This window comes from Canis lupus, chromosome 4 (assembly GCF_011100685.1).
Source record: "Canis lupus familiaris isolate Mischka breed German Shepherd chromosome 4, alternate assembly UU_Cfam_GSD_1.0, whole genome shotgun sequence".
NCBI lineage: Eukaryota > Metazoa > Chordata > Mammalia > Carnivora > Canidae > Canis > Canis lupus.
In genome coordinates, this window is record NC_049225.1 from 68,591,651 (window position 1) to 68,614,922 (window position 23,272).

Here is a 23,272-nt window from a genome sequence, read left to right on the forward strand (position 1 = left end):
AATCAATGCATCCGTCCACCATTGTTATATAACCCAAATCAACTTTGAAAAATTAATCCTTTTTTAGTCTTCAAAATAGAAGATCAGCAACTTCATAAAACAAGTCTATAGGCTATAGGAACATATATGTAAGTTATATGTATATATACAAATATTTAAATATATAATTATATTTAACATTATACTATTTGCACACATTGTCCCTTCATATATATTAAGCAGAGTGCTTAATACTTAATAATGAACACAATAGGAATCCCTGGGTGGCACAGCGGTTTGGCGCCTGCCTTTGGCCCAGGGCGTGATCCTGGAGACCCGGGATCGAATCCCACGTCGGGCTCCCGGTGCATGGAGCCTGCTTCTCCCTCTGCCTATGTCTCTGCCTCTCTCTCTCTCTCTCTCTCTGTGACTATCATAAATAAAAAAATAAAAAAATAAAATAATGAACACAATATTTACTGGCCTGAATTTACACTTCTAAAGGAACTATCTGGGGATCTCAATGTCAAGTAACAGAAATCCAATAAAGCCAGATAACTGAGGTTCTCTGAGATCTGAATTTAAAGTTTCATTATTTTTCTTTCATGCTGTTGCTCTTGGGCAATAACTAATCCAATTAATTGCAAGCTTGTTTCTATGAGGTTGTCCAGACAAGAATGAACTATGAATAGATTAACCATATGGTATTTCGTCTCCCTTTTCTAGGAGCAAGAAAGAACTAGCACAAGAAAAAAAAAATGTGTTTCAATTCAAGTATGAAGTACTGAAATGGTTCTCAGCTTTTACAAAGAAATGTGAACATTTATAAATGTATGGGTTATAATTTTTTTATTATGAAAAATTTTAACATGTATAGGAGAGTTAATAATGTAATGGAATCCCATGTATCCAGTAGCTGATTCAAGTTACCAATTTATCAATCTTGCTTCATTACCACTCCACCTAATATATACATCTCCATTGTCACTCAATTATTCTGACTGATGAGTATTATATTTTCCAGCATGATGAACTGATACCCAGAATTAGACTTAAGGAAAATAATAACTCTTTTGAGCTCTTCGGATGTGCTAAGCATCCTAGGAATTAACCCAACTGAATTAAGCAATTTGAACATTAACTCATTTAATCTTCAATAACCTGTGAGTAGGTACTATTATTCCTTTGTTAAATAATAGGATATTAAGGTACAGAAAGGGTAAGTAATTTATGTGGAGTCACATACCTAGGTAATGACAAGGCTAGTCTTCAGCCTCAGATATCTGGCTCCAGAATCCATATTCCTAACCACTCTACACCCTCTATCTGAAAGTTATTAGGACTGTAAGAAATAATATTCAAATGTCAATAGTAAACTGACAAAGTTTTCATTCTGACACAACACTCAGATATAAAAGAAAACAAATAACAGGATACAAATATGGGAATATGGTTTTATTAAAAAAAATTTTATATGCTCCAAAACATTTTACTTGGAAATCTTCACTAGAAGTAGGAAAACCAGAAACTTTAGAACACCAGCATGAATACATAACAAATACTTTAATTGTGGATACATTAAATGTATTTTAATATAATACTTCCAATAACATGTTATATCATGTTAAAAATAATATAAGGAAATAACACTAGAGAACTACAGAATCCTGGATTCTGTTGCAGATAAGGTATCCTTATTAGAGCCAGAAATGAAACCCTGGAAAGTGCCAAGAGAAAAGTGACTATCAATCCAAAACTCGGATGTCATCCAGTTGTGGGTTTTTAAAAATGCCATTAAAATGAATCTGAGAATACCTTTAAACACAGTTCCCACATTAATGAACATCCTAGAATCCACAGTGGGAGTGTAAATGTAGAAGTAGGAATGTAATTTTATTGTGGGATTTTAGCCATAACTCTCATCTCACTCTACTGTAAGCAAAGGAATGAGAGAAAGTCTTGTCATGATTTGCACCTTAATCAGCATCAAACAATTCACAGTAGCCAGAAACCCTATAAATGCCACAAGGCAGATAGGCCTTTAAGTTTCAAAGCCTACTTAACATAAAAAAAAAAATTCATACTGGGAAAGAACCACACAAATTTAAGGATTATGAAAAAATCCCTTAACAGAGTTTACATTTTCGTAACCATCAGAGAACTCAAAATGGAGAGAAACCCCCGCAGTGTAATAAACACAATGAGGCCTTTAGGTGATCACTCATTAGTAAAGCCCACACTGGAGAAAACATCTTAAATGTAATCAAAGTAAAAAGGTCTTAAGTAATGAATCATACCTTAATCTGTATCAGAACTTCCATAAGAAAGAAACCTTATGAATGTATTGAATGTGCAAGGCATTTAACCAAAGGGATAGAATTTGAAAACACTAATCCTAAAGTACATAGGTGCCTTCTCAACCACGATAAATAAAATAGCACTACTTTCCAGTCACACAAGCCCTTTACCCTGCTTTATTCTTCATAGCACTAACCACTTAATACACTATAAATTTATTTCTTAAAATGGGTTAACTTCCCCAATAGAATATAAACTCCAAAAGATGGTGTTTTACACAGCTATATCATCAATGCCTAAGATGAAACCTGGCATCTAGAGGCACATAATAATTGTTGATGAAGGAATTACAGTGCTTTCCTTATGTAGAGTATTTGTTATCTTGAAGATACTTCATTCTAAATGAAAAGAATTTACTTAGGCTTTAACACATGCGTAAAAAAAATCTGTTGTTCCTTGTTTTGTAATACACCAGAGTAAAAAGCATTTTAACTGTTATGGTCTACAAATTATTCTCCAATCATGTGAGGGATGGAAAAGTTGTACAAAAAGCACCCGGTAGCACCCTCAGAACTACACCAACCAGTGAGGGACCCAAATGGTTCACAAGGGTCAAGAAGGCAAAACGAAGTTCCCATTTCTGAAGAGAAAGTTACGGTTTTCTCAAGTTCCAAATCTATGTAATACTTTACTCCTCTAAGGAGTAATTCCTTATTTGCCTTGTCAACTACTGGTATAGAGGGTGTGGCAGTTTGGAATCCAAAAGCAGCAACCCTTTTGTGCAGAGTTCGGCACTTAAGAACCAGGTCTCTTGTTAATTAAAAAAGAAAAAATCACTAAGGGCCTACTCATCATTAAGCACAAAGTATAAATTTTTTTAAGTAAGGAGTTTACCAACTCATTAAGAAAAGAACTATAAAGCAGTGTTACCTGTTTGTTAACATGTGAGGGAAGATTAAGGGAACAGAAACAAATGAACATCAAACTGTTGAGTGGAATGAGCTGAAAAAAGCCTTATAGATAGTTTCACTGGAACTGAGTCCTAAAGGATAAATGGGTGTTCACTTGGCCACAACGAAAGGCAAAGCATTCCAGGCAGAAGTAATAAATGCAAAGAGTACTGAGGGGAAAAACACACAGCACGTTAGAAAAGAAACCAAAGTGCTTGCAACTGATCACCATGCTCCAAAAGGGGAAGGTTAGAAGGGTAAGGTGAGGGAGGGTGATCTGTATTCTAAGACCATACTAAAAATGATTTAAATCTTTATACTTAGAAAGCACAAAGGTATTTTATAGTAAAATTGTTAAAAAGCTATGTTAAATAAAAATCTTAGTTGTGTATGGAGAAGCAAGGAGACAGAGATAGGGAGAGATTTTCCTTGTACCAAGAGGCTCTATCAGAATGTTAATCAAATAGGGGCCTGGGTTTTAAGTGTTTGAGGAACACTAGACTAAAACATGATTACACAGGATGCATTACAGGGATAAACATGGGAAGGTAGACAGTAACCAGGTCATGGCATTCTCTGTTGCCCTGCACTGTGAAAGATTAAAACAACCAAAACATAAACCAAAATGGATTTTAGATTAAAGATGAGGCTTAGTTGTTTGGACATACTGAATTTAAAATTACTAAAATTATCTAAGTGAATATATTTAATAGGCAGTTATAGGAAGAAGGCTCAGAGAGCAGAAGCTGGGATTCAAGCTCCAAGTCTAGAAGTCAGTTGAACATTATAGGTGTTAGAAAAAGCCATGGCAAGGAATAACATCACCTAAGAGTAAGTAAAAAAAGAGACAGAGAAAGGAAAAGGTAGAGAGGATAAAGAGAAAAAGGACAGATATTTAGGGAAGAACAATACCTAAACCAGGCAGGAAAACAACAACAAAAAAAGAAGCCCAAGGGAAATAAGGAAAGGTGGAGATTGACTTTCAACAGGAAGCAGGCTACATCTTTTCTTCTAAAAATGGAGGAAATGAGTAGGGCAAAGACAGGAAATACAAGTTGAACTCCTTATAGTTTTAATCTTCTGTAAGACAGGACCAAGAGCCATAAGCTAAGGGAGGGGGCAGAGGACATGAGGAAAGTTAGAGGTTTAGATTGGCCACCATGGGAAAAGGAGAGAAGTCACACCAGAAAAAAGCAAAAGGCTTATATTGAGGATTCTCCTAAAGTTAAAGCTGAGATACTTATAGGGACTGCACTTTGATGGGCTGCATGTACTTCATAGGGATGAAACATTCCAAAAAAAGATGGGTGACAGGAATAATTCAATGCTGAGACTTGCAGAATGATTAGACTGAAGGACAAAGGGACAATGGACCTGAAGGGATTGTGGTGTCCCCTATAAGGATGAGGCTGGATCAGGAAGGAGAAAATCTGAAAGAAGCTGATGGTTTAGGACAAAGAGGAATAGTCCAAAGAAAGGGGCTATGAAGAAGCTGAAGAGATGCACAGAAATAAAGGAGAAAAAAGTAAAAAAAAAAATAAGTACAAAGCTAGAAGGATGTGAATTGTCATCAGTTACTGAAATTTAAGATTTCAGAAAGAGCAACTCAGGATGGTGATATTCATTCAAAGTGTAGCCATGGGAGTAAGTTCTGGAATGTGATGAAGTCACGGGAGCAGAAGTCAAGGATATCAGCAAGGTATTAGGATCATCCCAAGATGACATAGGAGTTGAGGTAGACAGAAATACTGAGAGCAAGAGAGCAAGTTAGGTTCTCTGGCCTTTATCATTCATCTCTACTATTAAAGACAAAAATATTAAAATGTCAATATATATGAAAAGGTACATTCTAAACACATATGAGTTAATGATGGACTAACCTAACTTGGTTTCATCTTCATTACTCATTTGATAAACCCATCCGTTTTCTTTTAAACAAAATAGGAAAATTGCTTGAAAATTTTTATATGATGCCAATAGCATAAAAACTGTAAATGCCATTAGTAATGGTATAAAAAAAAATGAAACATTTGTTTTGCGGCATCTTTCTATTTATCTTATTCTGGAAATGGAGTCTGAATACTAGTTGTAATTTTTTATTTTGCCAATTTTTATATCCACAGCATATATCTAAAGCAATGAGGTGACTTGATTTTAATCTTTGAAGCATAGCAAACTTCAAAATAGATTTTAAAATAATCTGAAAATCTATAAAATGGTCAATTTTATGTCACAATAAAAAAAAAAAAAACCTAACTAGTAATAAAAAAATTTGTAAAGCTACACTGAATTCCTACTTAGTATTAGCTATAGAATATCTGCAGTTCAGGCTGAGTTAGAATAACATACGTGTCATCTTAAAAATTAAAGAATCGTTCCTTCATAGATTTAAAAATATATACTGAAAGATGCTTATGGCATTTAAAAACAGGAAACCACGTTGGATATCTTTATGTAGTGTAACATTCTTAAACTCAGTGTCAATATATCTTCTTTTCTGGAACATTTCCATTTCATGGGTTTTTTTTTTGTTTTCCTGTTTGAAAAGGAATAGATGGACTTACTGGTTAGTGTGATGCTGAAAGAAGTTTAAAATTTGTTTTGCATTTGTTGTATTCCATTCTTGTTCTTTCAGGGGTCCTTCACACACAGATACATACTTTTTCAAAATTTTTTCTCCTACTTCTCGGAAATCCAACGGTTCTTTTTGTGTCATATAGCTTGCTCCAGAAACACCAGAATCCACTTCGTGATTTTCTGGCTGTTGATCTGCACAATGCTTTAATCCCCAGTAACACATTTCTCCACTGTACATCATAGCCAGCAAATGAATGTCACTAAATATTCCTGGGAAAATCATTTAAGTTGAGAAATTAGAATTTAAATGTTTAAAAAGAAACCCTGGTTATTCAAATTCTAATAAATTTCTTTTACATCATTAAGCATTTTTCTTCTCATTTAACAGTTATACTAGAAAAACCAAATTATCACTAATACATTTCTCATGTAACTGGCATTTCTCTATTATATGAGGTCCATCACCCCACCCCCTAAAAAAAAAAAAAAAAACAGGAAAAAAATAATTATTTAGGTCACTGTGTTCTTAACCTTTTTGGGATTCTCTTTAGGACCTCTTTGAGAAACTAATATCATCAATGGAACCTTTCCCAGAATATACACCCAAAATTTTCCATATATTTCAGAACACTTAGAAATCCTGAATCTCATCCATGAACACAACTTTTATTTTGGGGTATATTCTAGGATCAGTGATACAGTTCCAGTCAAGTAATCTACACCTCTTGTATTTCTAGAAGAGTCTACAGAAATTTAACAGACATAAACATGACCCTAAGAGGCCATATAATTCTAAATTAACGAAGATGCTAAATTACATATCTGAGATGCTTTATGTTCTCAGATAAAAGGAATATAATGGAGGATTGTCAAGAGTTAAAAGCATTCTTATTATGAAATAAAGTAATTATATAATTAAATATTTATGGCACGGAGTATATTAATTTGGTAGACAGACAAACAGAACCAGAATCAAAAGATCTGGGTATAAATTATTGACTGTGATTTTGGGCAACTTTGAGCCTAAGTTTGCAAATCTGAAAAATGAGATTCCGTACACTCTCCTATTTCATGGAGTTGTAAGAAATACATAAATAAAAATATATATAAGTTTTAGAAACCACAGAATGCTATTAAAATACATGATTACCTAACTTCTTAAAGCTGCTAGAATACAAAATAATGATTTATTCTTATGAATGATTAGAAAAATTTACCTCAAATCAATGAGTACCATAATCTTAGTTGCTCATCTAATATGGCTCATCAGAAATGACTATAATGGTACTAGAGATACAAAATAAGAACAACAATCCAACTTTCAAAACTAGCATAGTGTCTATGTCTTGAATCTACTGCAAGGATTGTATAATCTCAGAATTTGTTCCTACAGCTTAGCCCTTTTCTTTATCTCAAATTCAGGTTCTAAGCAGTACCAAGAGAAAGAACAGGCTTAGCAGGAGAGATGACTCATTAAACCAACAATAAAGAAACAGTCATTTAAGAGCAGAATCTGAGGCTTGCATTCATGAAAATGATAGGCTACACTAATTATGCTTTCTGTGAATGCATAATTCACAGTGTTATGTACTATAGAAGTATAAACATTATTGTTATAAAAATAATCTATAAACATTAATAAATATAATCATTTCTCTTCACTATTCCTTTAGTTAAAAGATCATAAGCCTCAGAAGGTTACATTAGATGTTATTCAGAATTACATTTTGTATTAGATATGGCATTTTGTTGAATGCATATCCTTTTTATTTGTGGGATCCTATACGCTGTCTAGTTATTCCTCAAAAGAATGGCTGAGGGTAATAAAAAGATAGAAACTAAAATGGAGGGAAGGATGAACTTTTAAGCAGGCTAGAGCTTTGGGAAGAAGAGTAAAAGTATTTTCCACAAAGTGAGGCCACTTGGGAAGGGTGAGAGGAGTGTTTGCCTTGGGGATATCTAGGATCCAATCTCTGCCCAAGTCTAAGTTAACCTCAGTCTTTATATTAACCAGGAGTGACTGCTGAACAGGGGCACAGATATCCTATGGAAAAATGTTACTAGAGAGAGTGAATGGCTATATGCTAAAGAGTTGTTCTCAAACTTGAGCCTACATTAGGATTACCTGGACAGGCTAACATGTTGGTTGCTGAACCCCCAAACTCTAGAGATTCAGATTTGGATATGGGATTGAGTCTATGAATCTGCATTTTTAACAAAGTCCTAGCACTTAGAGTAACGCTGCTGATCCAGAGACTATGCTAAAGTAATGTAGGTAAGTATCAACAGAAGAGATGAACAATGTAAATTAGGCACTCTCTCCCTTTCAACTTCCCCAAGGATTTCACTACTTTCTATAGTCTTTTTGCTATGAACTTTCCTTGATATTTTTTCTCTTAATGCTCTGCATGGTTTCCAATAAAATATTCACTTCATACTATGCAAGTCAGTGCACTTGGTGAAATGCATGTGATTATTGGGGGGGTGGGGGTGCAGGGAAGGAGGAGGAGGATAACCCAAGAAGTGAGAATGAGGGCAGAAAGAGGACTTCCATGGGGGGGGGGAGGGGGGGGAGAAGGTGGCCAGATTGATTTTCCCTAGGAATAGTGGTATCTAAAATCTGGCTGCATTGTACTATGGGAGCTTATTAAAAATGGATTCCTGGGGATGCCTGGGTGGCTTAGCGGTTGAGGTCTGCCTTTGGCTCAGGGTGTAATCTTCAGGTCTGGGGATAGAATCCCTGCAAGGAGCCAGCTTCTCCCTCTGCCTATGTCTCTGCCTCTCTCTCTGTATCTCTCATGAATAAATGAATAAAATCTTAAAAATAAATAAAATAAAAAATAAATAAAAACGGATTCCCAGACTCCATATATTGAACTGACCCTGCGTGTGTTACACAGAAATCTGTTCATTTTTAACAAGCTACCTAGGCAATTAGTAAGATGGTAGTTCTGAGGTATTCCTTTCAGGGATCTAAAATCCAGTTCTGGGTTACACTATGAGCCAGAATGCTGCTGAGAAGGCAGCAGGGGAGGTCCTTAATGGTATAAAAAAAAGTCATAAGCTAAGGGTGTGCAAAGCTCTATCGTACTTTGATTTAATCCATTTGACTCCAGGGTTATTCTGACAAAGCTATTTTAATAAGGGTCCACAGAAGAAAGACACTCAGAAATGACATAAAGAGGCTTATTGAATATATTATTTGGTTATTTTTAAAAGCTGAAAATTTAATGGCATGCAAGTAATGTTCAGAAGACAAAATGATTATCTCACCTTGGAAAAAGAAATAAAAATCACACTAACTATACACTGCTTTGAGTTTTACCTGAATTTGGGTAAATTATCATTAAGATCTGGCCACAAAAATACTTTGGCAATTATTGAACTTTTAAAAATTAATATTAAGGATTATTCAGAATTATGCTTCCTCCTCCCTGATGGAGTCTCAGGAGTAATTTGGCCTCTGAAAGATACGCTTTTTGGCTTCTCATCTTGAAAGAAATGGAGTAGGGAGGAGCAACTGCTTTAGATGAGAGCAAGAAGCCAACACCAGAAGAGGGACCTGGCCCTGGCAAAACTGCTAGGCAGCAGATACTGTTTTCTTTTTTCTGGAAAGGAGGCCTATCCCTTTTGATTCTCCTCTTGAAGAAGTGGAAGCTAGGGACTAGTGCAATCAAATTATGATTTAAGAGAGGACACAAGTACATAAAACATCCTGAAGAGAACATTCCAGGCCATAAAAATATCTTAGTCTATAACTGGAAATGGGAGAATAAGGGAAATTGGTGACTCTTGCTACTTTCTTTGGTTCTAAATAGGCTTTGGTGCCCATCCCTGCTTTTCCTTTTATATCAACCCATGTGGATGGGTGAGAAGACTTTAGAAAGGCAATTGTCAGTGCAGCTAATCACTTTACTAGTTGTCTGAAAGAAATACTTCCTACAAATAAATCATCATACCCCATGTTTGTCAAAACATCATGATCACTGGAGTAGCATTTGGTATGCACAATTTTTAGGATAAGCTACTTGCCTGAACTAACTGAAAGTAATACCTTTCAGGAGCCAGTCATATGTTAATGATACTTAAATCATGCTGTTTTTTCTAGGCAACGTTTTCAAATAAAATGGAAAAGCCTACAGAAACTAATAAAGAAAAATAATCAATATATACTTAAAAAGATGGTAAAAATAAGTGGTTCTTCCCTCCTATACCTCAGTCTAAAACTCAGTGATACTCTATATCCAGTTCCTAACATTTTTAAGTGCATAGATATTTATGACAGGAACTAACAGTTGACACCCAATACTCGTTCTTCCCTCCTGTCTCAGTTAAGAGACAATTTTATTTGGGATGGCAATGTATTAGGTAAAGGGCTATCCTGTACATCCCAGGTTCCCTTGTACATGTATGAAGCCATGTGATTAAATTTTTGCCAGTGAAATGTAGGTGGAAGTTGAAGTGTCAGAAACTAAGATGGTTGCTCCAAAGGAGAAGATTTAGCTGAAAGAAACATCCTTTTGCCATCCCTATAGAGTGAAACATAGGTGAGATGAAAGAAGCTCCAGGAGCATCCTGAGACACTGGGGATGCATAGACACTGAGGATGCATTATCCTCAACAGGGATTCATGTTGCACAGCTCTGGGAAGAACTGTTTACATGGTAGTCTATATAAAGTGCCTCCCGGAGGCTGTAAGGCTACCATTCTGAAGATGATGGAGAAAAAAGGTAGAACATGATAATGCCTTGTGCCACCATAACCAGCTCTGAACTGTTTTTATGTGAAAAAGCAGTAAATTTCTACTTGTTTAAAATTACTTCCAATCTGTTTCAAGTAGCTGAATCTAGTGCTTGAATGGGGGCTATGTGGGGATACAAAATAAAAGCAACATGATATATAATTCTCCCAGAATTTCTAAAGAGAAATTAGCAGTATTTTTCTGTATTACATTAAAAGATATTTAGATTTTTTTAAAGCCCTTTTATTATTTTTTGGTAGATAATGTAACTCCAAATTCATTTAAATCAGAGGTAAGTCTAATAAACTTAAAACTTTTTAAAAACCTTTAAAACAGAAAACTTCAAAAAGAAATCACATTACCTTCACTCAGTAATTTAGCTGTGTCTAAGTCTTGGAAAGAAACTCCTTCATTTAACTGGATAGGACACCGATAATTTAGCATCTGTAGCAAGTAACTGATTCCATCAATAAGGTACTAAATAAAAGTCAAAACCAAAAATTGCAAGTATTATATGCAGAGCTGTAGAAACTTTAAGTGTCAATTTTTTCCCCATTCCTTACTTAAGAGAAAATTGGCTAATATGCAGACATACCTTATGGTTATTATACTACCATGGTAGAAGGACCCACTACCCCCAAAACTTTTATAAATGTAACCTTCCCAAATACGCCAAGTAGCAAAATAGTATGGGGGAAAATAAATCAACCAAGAACACATGATTCAGTAATATACCTGTCGAAAACATTATCAGAGGAAGAAAAGGATAAAGATAATAAAGATGCGTTCAATAAGTATTTATTAAAATATATATACGCACTTATTATAATTTAGAAGTATTATGATCAAACTTTGTGTGACCTCTCACTTCCAGGCGTACATAAAGCATGCATATAATCAACTCAAGTTAGACTCCTTAGTGATACTTAACGCTAAGATTTACTGATTTGGTCACAAGAGTCAAGATGAATCCAAGGGGTACACTGTTCTAGCAGCAGGGTCATGGGGTTCTTTATGAGTGATCTGCTGACAGAGAGAGGCTCATCAGGTCTGTTTCTTTAGGCCTAATAAAATTAATAGACTGTCTAGCTTGTATTTTAAAAGGTAAAAATCCAAAACTTAAAAAAAAAACAAAAAAACACATAGAACTTCCCAGTTTACATAGGTTTTCACATGTTATCTTATTTAAATCTTCTCAATAATTCCAATTTGTTTAAGAATACATAGCTAGTAAGTAAAAGATCTGGAATATAAACCCAGCATTCTTACTACATCAAAGACAGCTTTTTGAAACCTATAAATGTCAATGATCAAAAATGTATAAGGAATGCCCTTTTACCTTTTTAAGCAAACTGGACTTTCTTGTGAGCCACTCTCTCCTTTTGGTCAGAGAATGACAATACATATAGAGTAGGGCTCCCCGTCTCCAAGAGAGACATTCCAGGAGTTCATCCCCAAGCAAATCGCACGGCTGAAATACAACAAAAACATAGCTAAAAAAAAAACGAAAAACAAAAAACCTCACATCTATAAAAATCAAAACTTCAAAATATGGAGCAATTCAAAACGCTTTCATTTCATAAAATCTCCTCTTTACTTAGGTGCTTACACATGAATGCCTTACTTGGAATCAGAAGTATAGAAATCTATTGCTACATGAAATTTAAAGTACTCCTATTTGCAATATTTTAGAAAATAATGTTTCAGTATTTTAGTAGTTAATTCTAATAAAACTAAAATAGAAGTTTTCTAAAATCTGATTAAAAAGATAATTTTTCATTCAGTGAGTGTATGGGAAAACTGGACAGTTACATGCAAAAGAATGAAAATAGACTTTCTTACACCATAAACAAAAATAAACTCAAAATGGATCAAAGATCTAAATGTAAGTCCTGAAACCATAAAATTCCTAAAAGAAAACATCGGTAGTAATTTCTTTAATATTGGCCTTAGTAACATTTTTCTAGGTATGTCTCCAGAGGCAAGGGAAACAAAGCAAAAATAAACTACTGAGACTACACCAAAATAAAAAGCTTCTCCAAGCAAAAGAAGTCATCAGCAAAATGAAAATGCAACCTACTGAATGGGAGAAGATATATGCAAATGATGTATTTGAGAAAGGGTTAATATCCAAAACACATAAAAAATCTATGAGTTAACACCAAAAACCTCCAAATAACCTGATCAAAAAGTGAACAGAGGACCTGAATAGACATTTTCAAATGAAGACATGCAGAGATGGCTAAAAGACACATGAAGAGATGCTCACAATCACTAATCATCAGGGAAATGCAAATCAAAACAGTAAGATATCACCTTGTACCTGTCAGAATGGCTAGAATCAAAAAGAAGAAATAACAAGTGTTGGTAAGGATATGGAGAAAAAGGAACCATCATACACTGTGAATGGGAATGTAAACTGGTACAGCCACTGTAGAAAAGAGTATGAAGGTTTCTCAAAAAATTAAAAATAGAATTATCATATGATCCACTAGTGGGTATTTACCCAAAACAAAGACTAATTTGAAAAAATACATGCACCCCTACCTTTATTGAGCACTACTTACAATAGCCAAGATATGGAAGCAACCAAATGTCCATCAATAGATAAATGTGGTAAAGATGTAGTGTATATATACAAAGGATTATTATTCAGCCATAAAAAAGGAGATCTTGCCATTTGTGACTACACAGATAGACCTAGACAGTATCATACTAAGTGAAATAAGTCAGAGAAAAACATATACCATATGATTTAACTTATATATGAAATCTAAAAAGTAAATGAATAAAAAACAAACACAAAGCAGAATCAGACTCGTGAATACAGAGAAAAAAACTCATGGTTGCCAGAAGGATGGGTGAAATGGTGAAGGTGAGTATAGGCTTCCAGTTATGAAATGAGTAAATCACAGGAGAAAAAAGGTACAATGATATCGTAATAGCCTTGTAAGATGTAGCTACACTTATGAGCGTAGCATGGCATACAGAGTAGTTGAATTTACTATCTTGTATACCTGAAACCAATGTGACATTGTATGCCAACAATACTTCAATAAAAAATAAATTTTAAAAAAGGATAACTTTTCAGAAATATGTTACTTGAAACAAGATCACACTTATTTGTACTACTGCTAGAATAAAATAATGAAAAAATATATACAAAAACAGTTTTAATAAATCAAACTTTTAGGGGAGCCTGGGTGGTTCAGTCCATTAAGCATCTGCCTTCAGCTCAGGACATGGTCCCAGGGTCCTGGGGTCGAGGCTTGTGTTGGGCTCTCTGATGGCCAGGGAGCCTGCTTCTCCCTCTCCCTCTGCCGCACCCGCCCCCCCACTCCTGCTTGTGCTTGCTCAAGCTCCCTTTCTCTCTCTCTCTCAAATAAAATCTTAAAAAAAATACTGCTTCCTGAGTCAAACTTCTTAAAATGAGGCCTTTGTGATTTCACTCTCTATCACTATAAAAAAATATATGATAATCAAATTTTTACTGTGTTGTATCATTTAAAACTTGGGATTACGTGTTCCTACAGTCAGCATCCCCTCAGTATCCCCTGATAAACACATAAAGAAAAAAAAAATCTAAGTAAAGAGAGCCAAAAGGCAGTTAAAGAGTTATTTGCGTAAAAGAGTACCTAAGGCTAGACACAAAAATCTTGGAATCATCTAAACAGAGAGGAAAGTAAAAAGCATGTGAACAAGTTATGAAGACAGAACAGAGACGATCAAAGGATTAAGAAAATCACTGGTGAAGGCCTATCTTTCCAGGATGGGAGAGGAGGAGATGACTGGGGAAGAGCAAGAGCAATGCTCTGAGACAAGAAGAGAAAGGAGCATGCAGGACCTCAGCGGGATGGGGCAATCAATGAGAAAGAAGACAGCAAATATCCAGGGGGAAGAAGACTGTAAAAAGGACAAGAGATGTGGTTAATTAGATCACTAGGGACCTTTAAGAAAACAGCACCAGCAAAAGTAAAGGGAACAGAAACAGCAAATATCTGTGTTTAGAAAATGATCGGCCACCATTAATTCCAAAACAATTCCATCATGCAAATATTCTGAAACATATATGTTATACTTTAGTTAAGATGTTGGTCTGAAGCATTAAAACTCTCATATATTCCTCCTTCAATCTTAATTTAAGACAGAGACAAAGATACATTCCAGAAGAAAAAATTAGACTCCAAAGAGCAATACAGCAAGAATTAGCACCATTCCACTATAATTCACAAGCATGCAAAACTTACTTTTGGATGCATATTATTTTCTTTAACTAAAATTTCTGGTTCTGAAAGAAAATTGATCAGCTCTTTAACTTTCTGTGAAGAGTCTTCAGGAAAATCTTCATCTACTAGTTTGTTCTCCTCAAAATATGTCATGTCCAAAATAGCCTGAAGCAAAAAAAAAAAAAAAAAGTATCCATAAATGATTTAAACATGAATAATTCTTACAGTTTAACCTTACATATACAGATGCTTTATAAGACAGTTAAATCTTCTGGCACAATATTTAAATTTGAAAAGTAGGAAAAATGTCTACAGTAAATATAATCTGAGATGGACTTTATAAGAAACTTCATAGTTATTTTACTAAAATGCTGAATTAATGATCTTGCTTCTCTCAAAAAAATTAAATAAAATGGAAACTTAAACTAATCATGTATAATTAGGAAAATTAACTTATGTTCTTTTCAATTTACACATACCTACTTCTTGAACGTTGTCTAAATGCTTGCTATATCAATTTAAGGTCAACACCTCTAGTTTTATATATTGAATCTTCAAAGGATTTGTTTCCTCAAATGCAGAACCAGCATTTGGGGGATATGTATCCTGCCGCCCAATAAAGGCAACATATCACCAACATTATGCAATTTAAACACTAAATCCCCAGCATTTCTAAATACCAGATCTTCTGTTCAAGTGCCTTAAAACTACCCAATTCTGTCTCTTTTTTTAGTTTACTGAACTAAGACTAGGAAACTGAATTATACCACTAATCACCTAATCAAGGATAAGTCAATTTTCTTTTATTGGTAAAATGAAGAAACTGCTTTTCAAAGTTCTTTGCTTTGAGGATAAAATGACTTAACATATGTAAAGCACGTAGAACATAAACTAGCATACAGGGCTACTTAAGCGCTAACTGTTCTTATGCAGAAGGCCTAAGCCAAGAAGGGCAAGATCATTATCCAATGGAGAATTACCTGTTGATTCAAAACCATAATTAGGGTCCAAGGAGGCCTGGGGAATTTAAATCTGTATCTCCAGGTCCTTCCTCTTATCTTTAGAAATAAATTAGAATGTTTAGGGGCACCTGGCTGGCTTAGTCAGTAGAGCATGGGATTCTTGATCTCAGGGTCCTGAGTTTAAGCCCCATGTTGGGCATGGAGCCTAGTTAAAATAAAAATACATAACAAATAAATAAATAAAATGTTTAGAACTCTCCCATATGAAAGAAATGCAATAAGCAGGGAGTCCTCCAAAGGAAAAGAAGGTCAGGCAAAGCTCTGCCAAATAACAGCAGGCCTTTTAGGGTTTGTGAGTAGTTGTTACAGGTTCATTCAACCATGATACCTGAAGGCAGAAACCAGCTTTATGTACCACTTAAAAGAAAGCAGAGTGCCAGGCATCTAAGTGGTATTCATGTGTACTCTGGAAGCTTATCTCAGTTAATTTCTATAACCACTTCATTTTTATGATCCCTTCCCCATTCAAGTAAGAGCGTATGAAGCACTGTGTCAACTATAAAGCTCTACAGGAATGTTAGTTATGTAATGAAATTACGTTACCTTTTTAAAAAAAGATTTTATTTATTTATTCATGAGATACACAGAGAGAGGCAGAGACCTAGGCCGAGGGAGAAGCAGGCTTCCTGTGTGGAGCCTGATGCAGGACTGGATCCTAAGACACAAGGATCAGGACCTGAGCCAAAGGCAGATGCTCAACCACTGAGCCACCCAGGTGCCCCTATGCTTCTTAATGTCAATTTGCCTCATCAATGTTTGAGAAAGCCAAGAAAATAGGTCTTGTCCGCACAGAGACCTGGATTTGAAAGGAAAGTAAAAAATGGGAGAGGGGTCTCAGAAGAATCTTATAGACCTACATGACAATAGCAGAGGTGTCCTGTTGAGAATCTCAAGAAAAGATCAATTTCAGGTGAAAAAAATAATCAGGGACCTCACAGAGACCTTCATTCCCTCTTAGTAACCTTTAAGAAGTTGGAAATTGCATGTATTAGTGTTTTGTTTATTTATACATAAAAGGAAGCAATTCTGTTATCCACAAGATTTTTTTCCTTAACACGTAAGATAATAAATCTTCCTTTTTTGCATACTGCCTCAAAGTTTGAAGTCCATGTGGTTTATACATACAGGGGGCTTTTTTGACAAAAATTAAACACTTTATTTTTATCTTAAAGTTTAAAAAAAATTAATTAATTAATTAATTAAAAATAAATAAAGTTTTTATTTTTAAGTAATCTCCACACTCAACATGGTGCTTTAACTTACAACCCCAAGATGAAGAACTGCATGTTCTGTTGACTGAGCCAGCCAGGTGCCCCCAAAATCAAACACTTTAAATAGAAAATAAACTGGTTTCACTACACCTAAACCTTGGAGTCAGACATCTTATATAAGCAGTCTACCACTATGACATGTCAGAAACCACATCTGTTTCTGTACCTGTGTGTAAAGTTCTAGAAGATTTGATGGATTTGAACATTCTTTGTCTTCTCCACACAGAAGTTTCAATTTTTCTAGAGCTGCAGAGGCTCGAATTAAAAAGTGATCTGTAAGAGAATAAAAACATGAAGATTATATCATGTAGTTTCAAAGCATTAAACAAAAAGAGGTGTATCTGCAATGATGCTATGTTACAACATTGAAGAAGCAGCACGGTATTAATATCTTGTGTAAAACATGAAGTATATCATAATGCCTAACCCTCCTTAACAAATTTATCATATTTATTTTGAAAAACTAGACTGAACTTCCTAGGTTAATTTGTCATTTCTTAAATCCAATTTGTATTTTCATTTTCGTAACGCTGCTTTTATGATGTTCACATACTCAAAGTGTTTAAGTAATAAATTTAAAATTTTTATTGAAATATGCAATATATATTATTGCAATATATAATATATGCAATATACATAAATCTACAGAAAAGCCTTCCACTGAAAACTTAAAATTTCATAAATGTATAACTTTATCCTGTGTTTATATATTTATGTATGTAAATAGCTGTTACAATGAATTAAAATTACATAATCCATCTGGATATTTTAAAATTCCTTTAAAAACCTAGAAATGTAACAAATTACCTACTTCCTTCAAAGAAAGAACTAAGTAACCTAATATGTCCTCTAAAAACAATTTACCCTCCCTCTCCTCTACATTGTCTAATTTCTCCCCTTTCTCTAATGTCATATTCCCTTTGCTTCTACAGGTTCACTTTTTCTTATGCATTTTTCCTCCCTAACCTACAAAGTGTCCATACCAAGGGGCTATCGATCTACCCTTTTGCACCACCTCATGTCAAATTTAGATATGCCCACCATCAAGACATCAAAATCCTTGAGTTTGCCTCTCTGTGCTTCCCTTCTGAATTATATACCCTTTCTGACTCTAGCCAATGGACAGAAAACGTAATACTTGGTGCAGGCCTATCTGATCCAGCTTTAGCATTTATACAAATAGATAAGCTGTTCACTGTTTCAGTAAAGGCACCACCATCTTAAGTTATGTCTGCTGGTAATCATACGATGACTTCAAGTTTTCCCAGGTGAAGCCTAATCTGTATCTAAACCAGATTCTGCTTGCTTTTAAAGTCCTGAATTCACCTGAATTGAACGCTACTTCTTTTTTAAAAAAAGATTTTATTCGTGAGGAAGCACAGAGGGAGAGTGAGAAGGAGAAGGGTACTCCCTGCTGACTGCAGAACTTGATGTGGGGCTTGATCCCAGGACCCTGAGATTATGACCTGAGCCAAAGGCAGAGGCTTACCTTACTGAGTTACCCAGGTGCCCCAAAAGTTACTTCTTTAGCACTGTGCTCTCATTTTCTCACCAGAAGTAGTATCTACACAACCCAGAAAAAAAGATTCTACTGTGAAGTGAAATTGTATGGAACATGGCACTCCTAATGTGCTTCTTTAGAAACTGAGCCGATATTTTCTTCTTAAATTGCAAGACTATTTTAAATGTAAACATTTGCACTGAATTCACCAAACCACTGCTAAAGGAGTAGCTCATATAAACTCCTCTAAGTACAGGAGAAGGGGATAATGGCTCACATTTTAGCAAACTTTTATAAAATGCAGTACTTTTACTGGAACCATTCCATAAAAGAAATGATTGGCAAGGCAAAGACAAGTGATTTTTACGTAATCCCTGAAAAAAGTCCTTCTCATGGAATACTTTCATATAGTAAACATACTGTGTTTGTACAATGAGAAAGAACTAAAATTGATTAGTAATGAAAAGTGCGTTCTTAGATGGAATTTCTGGCTGCATATTATCTAATTTGAGGTAGAAAATATAACCTAATATAAACATATAGTTGATACATTAAAGGGCACATTTTGAGTGAACATTATTTTTGTTGTGTGGAAAATAATGCCAAATTCAATTCAAACACGCAACCATGTTTTAATTAAACTTCATAAAATAAGAAAATCTTGCTACTAATACTGATTAATAGCTCATACCACGGATCACTAACATTTTAACTTCTCGCAACTTTAAAGTCTCCCAACAAGGAGCAGCTGGCTGGCTCAGAGTAGAGCATGTGACTCTTGATCTTGCAGTTGTAGACTGGAGCCCCTTGTGTGTAGAGATTATTTAAAATCTCTCACCCCTCATTCAGACTAGGATTAAAGAACTCTTCCATGGGAAAATGAGAATGGCTTTTGGGTCCAGTGATAAGTGAATAAAAAATAAGTGAATAAAAAGTGAATAAAAAATTACTCTTCGATCTCTTTAGACTGGTTTAAATGGAGTTAGGGTGGGGTGGAGATCATTGCATAGCTTAGTTATAAATAACTTGGACATGCTTCCAGGTAATAACCACTACAGTCCATAAACACTGTATGTGAATCCTGGGATTCACTTACCACACACCCAACAAGAAGTCAGCTTCAGGGTGATCTATGGGTTTTGAAGAACATACTCCTAAGAAAACCTAATCCAGCAAATAATCTTCACTGGAACTTGAGCCATTTCACTGTGGCCCTATCCTATTCAATAAATTCACCAACCATCAATCATCGGACAAAATGTTCCACTACTACTTTCCTGTAGTCCACAAGAATTTAAAAACCTATCTGTAGTAGAGGCTCAAAACTCAAAAAGAAAATAATGTAGGGGGATCCCTGAGTGGCTCAGCGGTTCGGCGCCTGCCTTCGGCCGGGGGTGTGATCCTAGAGTCCCGGGATCGAGTCCTACATGGGGTTTCCTACATGGAGCCTGTCTATCTGCCTCTCTCTGTGTGTGTCTCCTGCGAATAAATAGCTAAAATCTGAAAGAAAAGAAAATAAAAAGAATGTAGAACCTATAGGTTCTACCTATCTCAATACAATAAAAGAGAGTTGGACTTGTAAGTCGAGATAAATGCGGATCCCTGTGTGGCGCAGCGGTTGAGCGCCTGCCTTTGGCCCAGGGCATGATCCTGGGGTCCCTGGATCGAGTCCCACGTCGGGCTCCCTGCATGGAGCCTGCTTCTCCCTCGGCCTGTGTCTTTGTCTCTCATGAATAAATAAATAAATCTTAAAAAAAAAAAAAAAGTCGAGATAAAGATATAATAAAAAATAAAAGTCAAGGAAATGCTCTAAGCCAGCCTGTGCTAAGGAAACCACTTAAAGACATTTCCAAACTAGTGTTCTGATACTAACAGAGCTCTTGTGAGAATTGAAGTAATGCATATGAAAGGATCCCCCAAACTATACCAACGTAAAGCTTTTTTGTAGAATACTCTTTACAGTTGGGTGTAGAATCCAAAACGGAAGACGGAAATTCATAACAGTGAAAAACTGCTCCTGTTAGCCGTGCCTCGCTATCTTTGCTGCACCCAAACCACCAGGACTTGTGTACTATCGGCTTTAACCACTCCTTTAAACTTGTGTACTTTCATCCAGATTCTAACCCTTTCCCAATCGCTATCAAGAGCAAGAGGTGCAGCCCTCATCTGAGATTTAGAAGAGGTTTTCAGGGGTCATGCAAAATGCGGTTTCGACGCAAACGCCTTGGCAGAGGACCGCGGAGTTCCTGGAGGCGGACAACCGAGCCCTGCAGGGAGCCTCACGAGCGCCGGCCCCCGGGGAGCTCCGGTCCCGGGGCTCTGCGGACCACAGGCCGCAGCCTCCAGCGCCCTTCGCCGGCCGGCGCCAGCCCCGAACTACCGCCAGCCCGCCCGCCCGCCCGCCCCGCTCTCCTCCGCTCCCTCACCGTCTTCGCCGGCGGCTTCGCTAAGCTGCTGTATGTGGGCCTGAGCCAGGTCCCCGAGCTCCTCCACCCGCCTCGCCACACTGGGACTTGCGGCCGCCATGGCCACAACGGGCGGGCACGCCCCAGCCACGTGACGGCGCCTGCCCGCGGTCACCTGACCCCGGCGCCGGCGGGGCGCGGGGGCGGGGCTCGCGCGCTGGGTGGGCGGGAACCCCAGCTCCCCGAGGGGGCCTGTCCCGGCCGGCTGCGGCGGCTACGGTTTATTTTCTTCCTCCCGGACTTCCCCCTCCCTCCCCTCATCCGGAGCGACTGGCGTGCGTTAGGGGCGGGCATGACGTCAGGGCACGCCTGTCTCCCACCCCCTCCTCTAAGCCAATCGGGAGCTGCCCACGCCCTCAATTCACCCAATGGGAAGCCGGCTTTCTCCGCGGGAGCGCGCGCGGAGGAGCCGGAGGACGCGACTTGGCTGTTGGTGGTTGGCGTTAGGTCCGGGGCCCGCGCTGCGGATGCCCGTAGGGCGGGCCGGAGGGCCTGGAAATAGGTCTGTCCCGTTTTGGCCTTGTAGCGAGGGCGCTGCCTAAAATAAAATGATTATAACATCCTAGTCAGAAATGGAAAGTCTAACAGCCCCCTTGCAGCACCTCTAAGTCTTGGAGAGGTTATTGCGTGTCTGGGGGGGTAGGAGGAGAGGGAGCCCCAAACACTAGTGGGCGTTCCTACTCTACGAGAAGGAGAGTCGCTTTTCTAAATCTTATTTTTAGCACCTGGGTTTTTATTTCTGAGCTGCAATGACTAACTCACATAAATGTACTTGAACCGTCTCGGGTCCAGCAGTACCAAAATTTTGCATTTACAAAAGTGCCCTATTGCCACACATTTCAGCCTCTCAATGTGCTCATTATGTGTGAAACTCAAGAGTTGCAAAGCACTTAGTCAACGAGTCTAATTTCTACTTTTCATTCTCTATATTCTTGCTTGTCAAACGAACCCTTTTTAAAAAATTCTATTTATTAATGAGAGATACAGAGAGAGAGGCAGAGGGAGAAGCAGGGTCCACGCAGGGAGCCCGACGTGGGACTCGAACCCGGGTCTCCAGGATCAGGCCCCAGGCCGAAGGCGGCGCTACGCCGCTGAGCCACCCCAGCTGCCCCTGTCAAACGAATCTTAACTCGAGTTTTGTTTCTCGATTCGACAAAGTACATCTTGACAAATCTCCATTCTTTCTTTTTATAAAAGATAGTTTTTCATTTAATAGGAAAAACTAAAAATAGGGAAATGCTGTGTTGTAATTTATAAGTGATTGATCACAATGGCTTCCTAGCTGACCTTTGTAAAATAGGGTCTTCTCTTTCAGTTCATAGGGGACACATCAGAATCTTGTATTAATTTTGTTTCCTTGGTGCCTTCTACAGCGCTTAGCACATAATGAGCATGCAGAACATGTCTATTAGTTAAAAATTCCATGTTACCTTGACAGTATTCTACTTTCCAATCAGAAATGTAAAGACCAGGAAGGTTGCATTATATGAGCAATGTGGCTAAGGAATCAAAACTCTAATAAGCATTTGATACCTCAGTGTATATTTTAAGTAAATTTACAATTCCAATAATTCAACAACCATGGACTTTCAATAGGAAGCATACTTGACACTGGGAATTATTGCTCAACTGATTAACTCAAGTGTGTGTGCGTACCTTCAGAGAGTTGAAAAGGATACCGGAGCATGTAATACAGCCCTTCAACTCCACATGAAGAAACTGGACAGAACTAGACTATGAACTGCTCCTAACCCTACAGTACAGGATTCTGTGATTTGTTCAAGATTTGTCCAAAGTAGGCACCTGAGGAAGAGTGCCTCACCATAGATATAAATGGATAACAGCCAGCCCTCACCAAGAAAAGCATTAAAGAAAATACTTGAGGCCAGAGAAACCCTGTCCTAAAAAAGAAAATATGAGTAATTTTCTCCAATTTTATAAGTTACTGTTACTTTAAAAAGCCTGTATTATAAAAATAGAATGCTGGGTTTTAAAAACTTCTCAGAGAAATTAATAACCATTACGAATCTACCAAAATATCTTCTAAAATAAATAACTGATCTATTTGTACCATTGTCCTCATCACTGATATACAATTGGATAAAATCCAGTTCGATAAGAAACTAATTAAATTAAATCAAATTTAGAACCAGAAGGCCTCTTCTTTTGCAATGTCTCTCTAGGTCCCTCTGCTGACAATGCTTAACATTGTCTCAGCTTACAAAAAAGAAATATCTAAAGG

General features: G+C 36.8%; 1 protein-coding gene across 1 annotated transcript; it reads right to left on the minus strand.

Annotated features, from left to right (window-relative positions):
* Nucleotides 1-1,415: 1,415 nt before the first annotated feature.
* On the minus strand, nt 1,416-21,145 carry C4H5orf51 (chromosome 4 C5orf51 homolog). The gene is made up of 6 exons (XM_038535211.1): nt 20,992-21,145; nt 17,231-17,337; nt 14,793-14,936; nt 11,885-12,016; nt 10,908-11,022; nt 1,416-6,074 (listed from the first exon to the last, which is right to left on the minus strand). Exons 1-6 carry the CDS (start codon nt 21,089-21,091, stop codon nt 5,788-5,790), a joined length of 885 nt encoding a protein of 294 aa, XP_038391139.1. The 5' UTR covers nt 21,092-21,145; the 3' UTR covers nt 1,416-5,787.
* Between the last annotated feature and the right edge of the window lie 2,127 nt (nt 21,146-23,272).

Bases quoted from the DNA above. Each gene is read 5' to 3' on its own strand.
- C4H5orf51 (XM_038535211.1), bottom strand. From the start codon at position 21,091: ATGGCGGCCGCAAGTCCCAGTGTGGCGAGGCGGGTGGAGGAGCTCGGG. The intron at 12,017-14,792 runs GTAAGTTTTGCA...GTTGTATTTCAG, and splicing joins AAAATAATATGCATCCAAAA to CCGTGCGATTTGCTTGGGGA. The intron at 11,023-11,884 runs GTAAAAGGGCAT...ACTTTTATTTAG, and splicing joins AGTCCAGTTTGCTTAAAAAG to TACCTTATTGATGGAATCAG.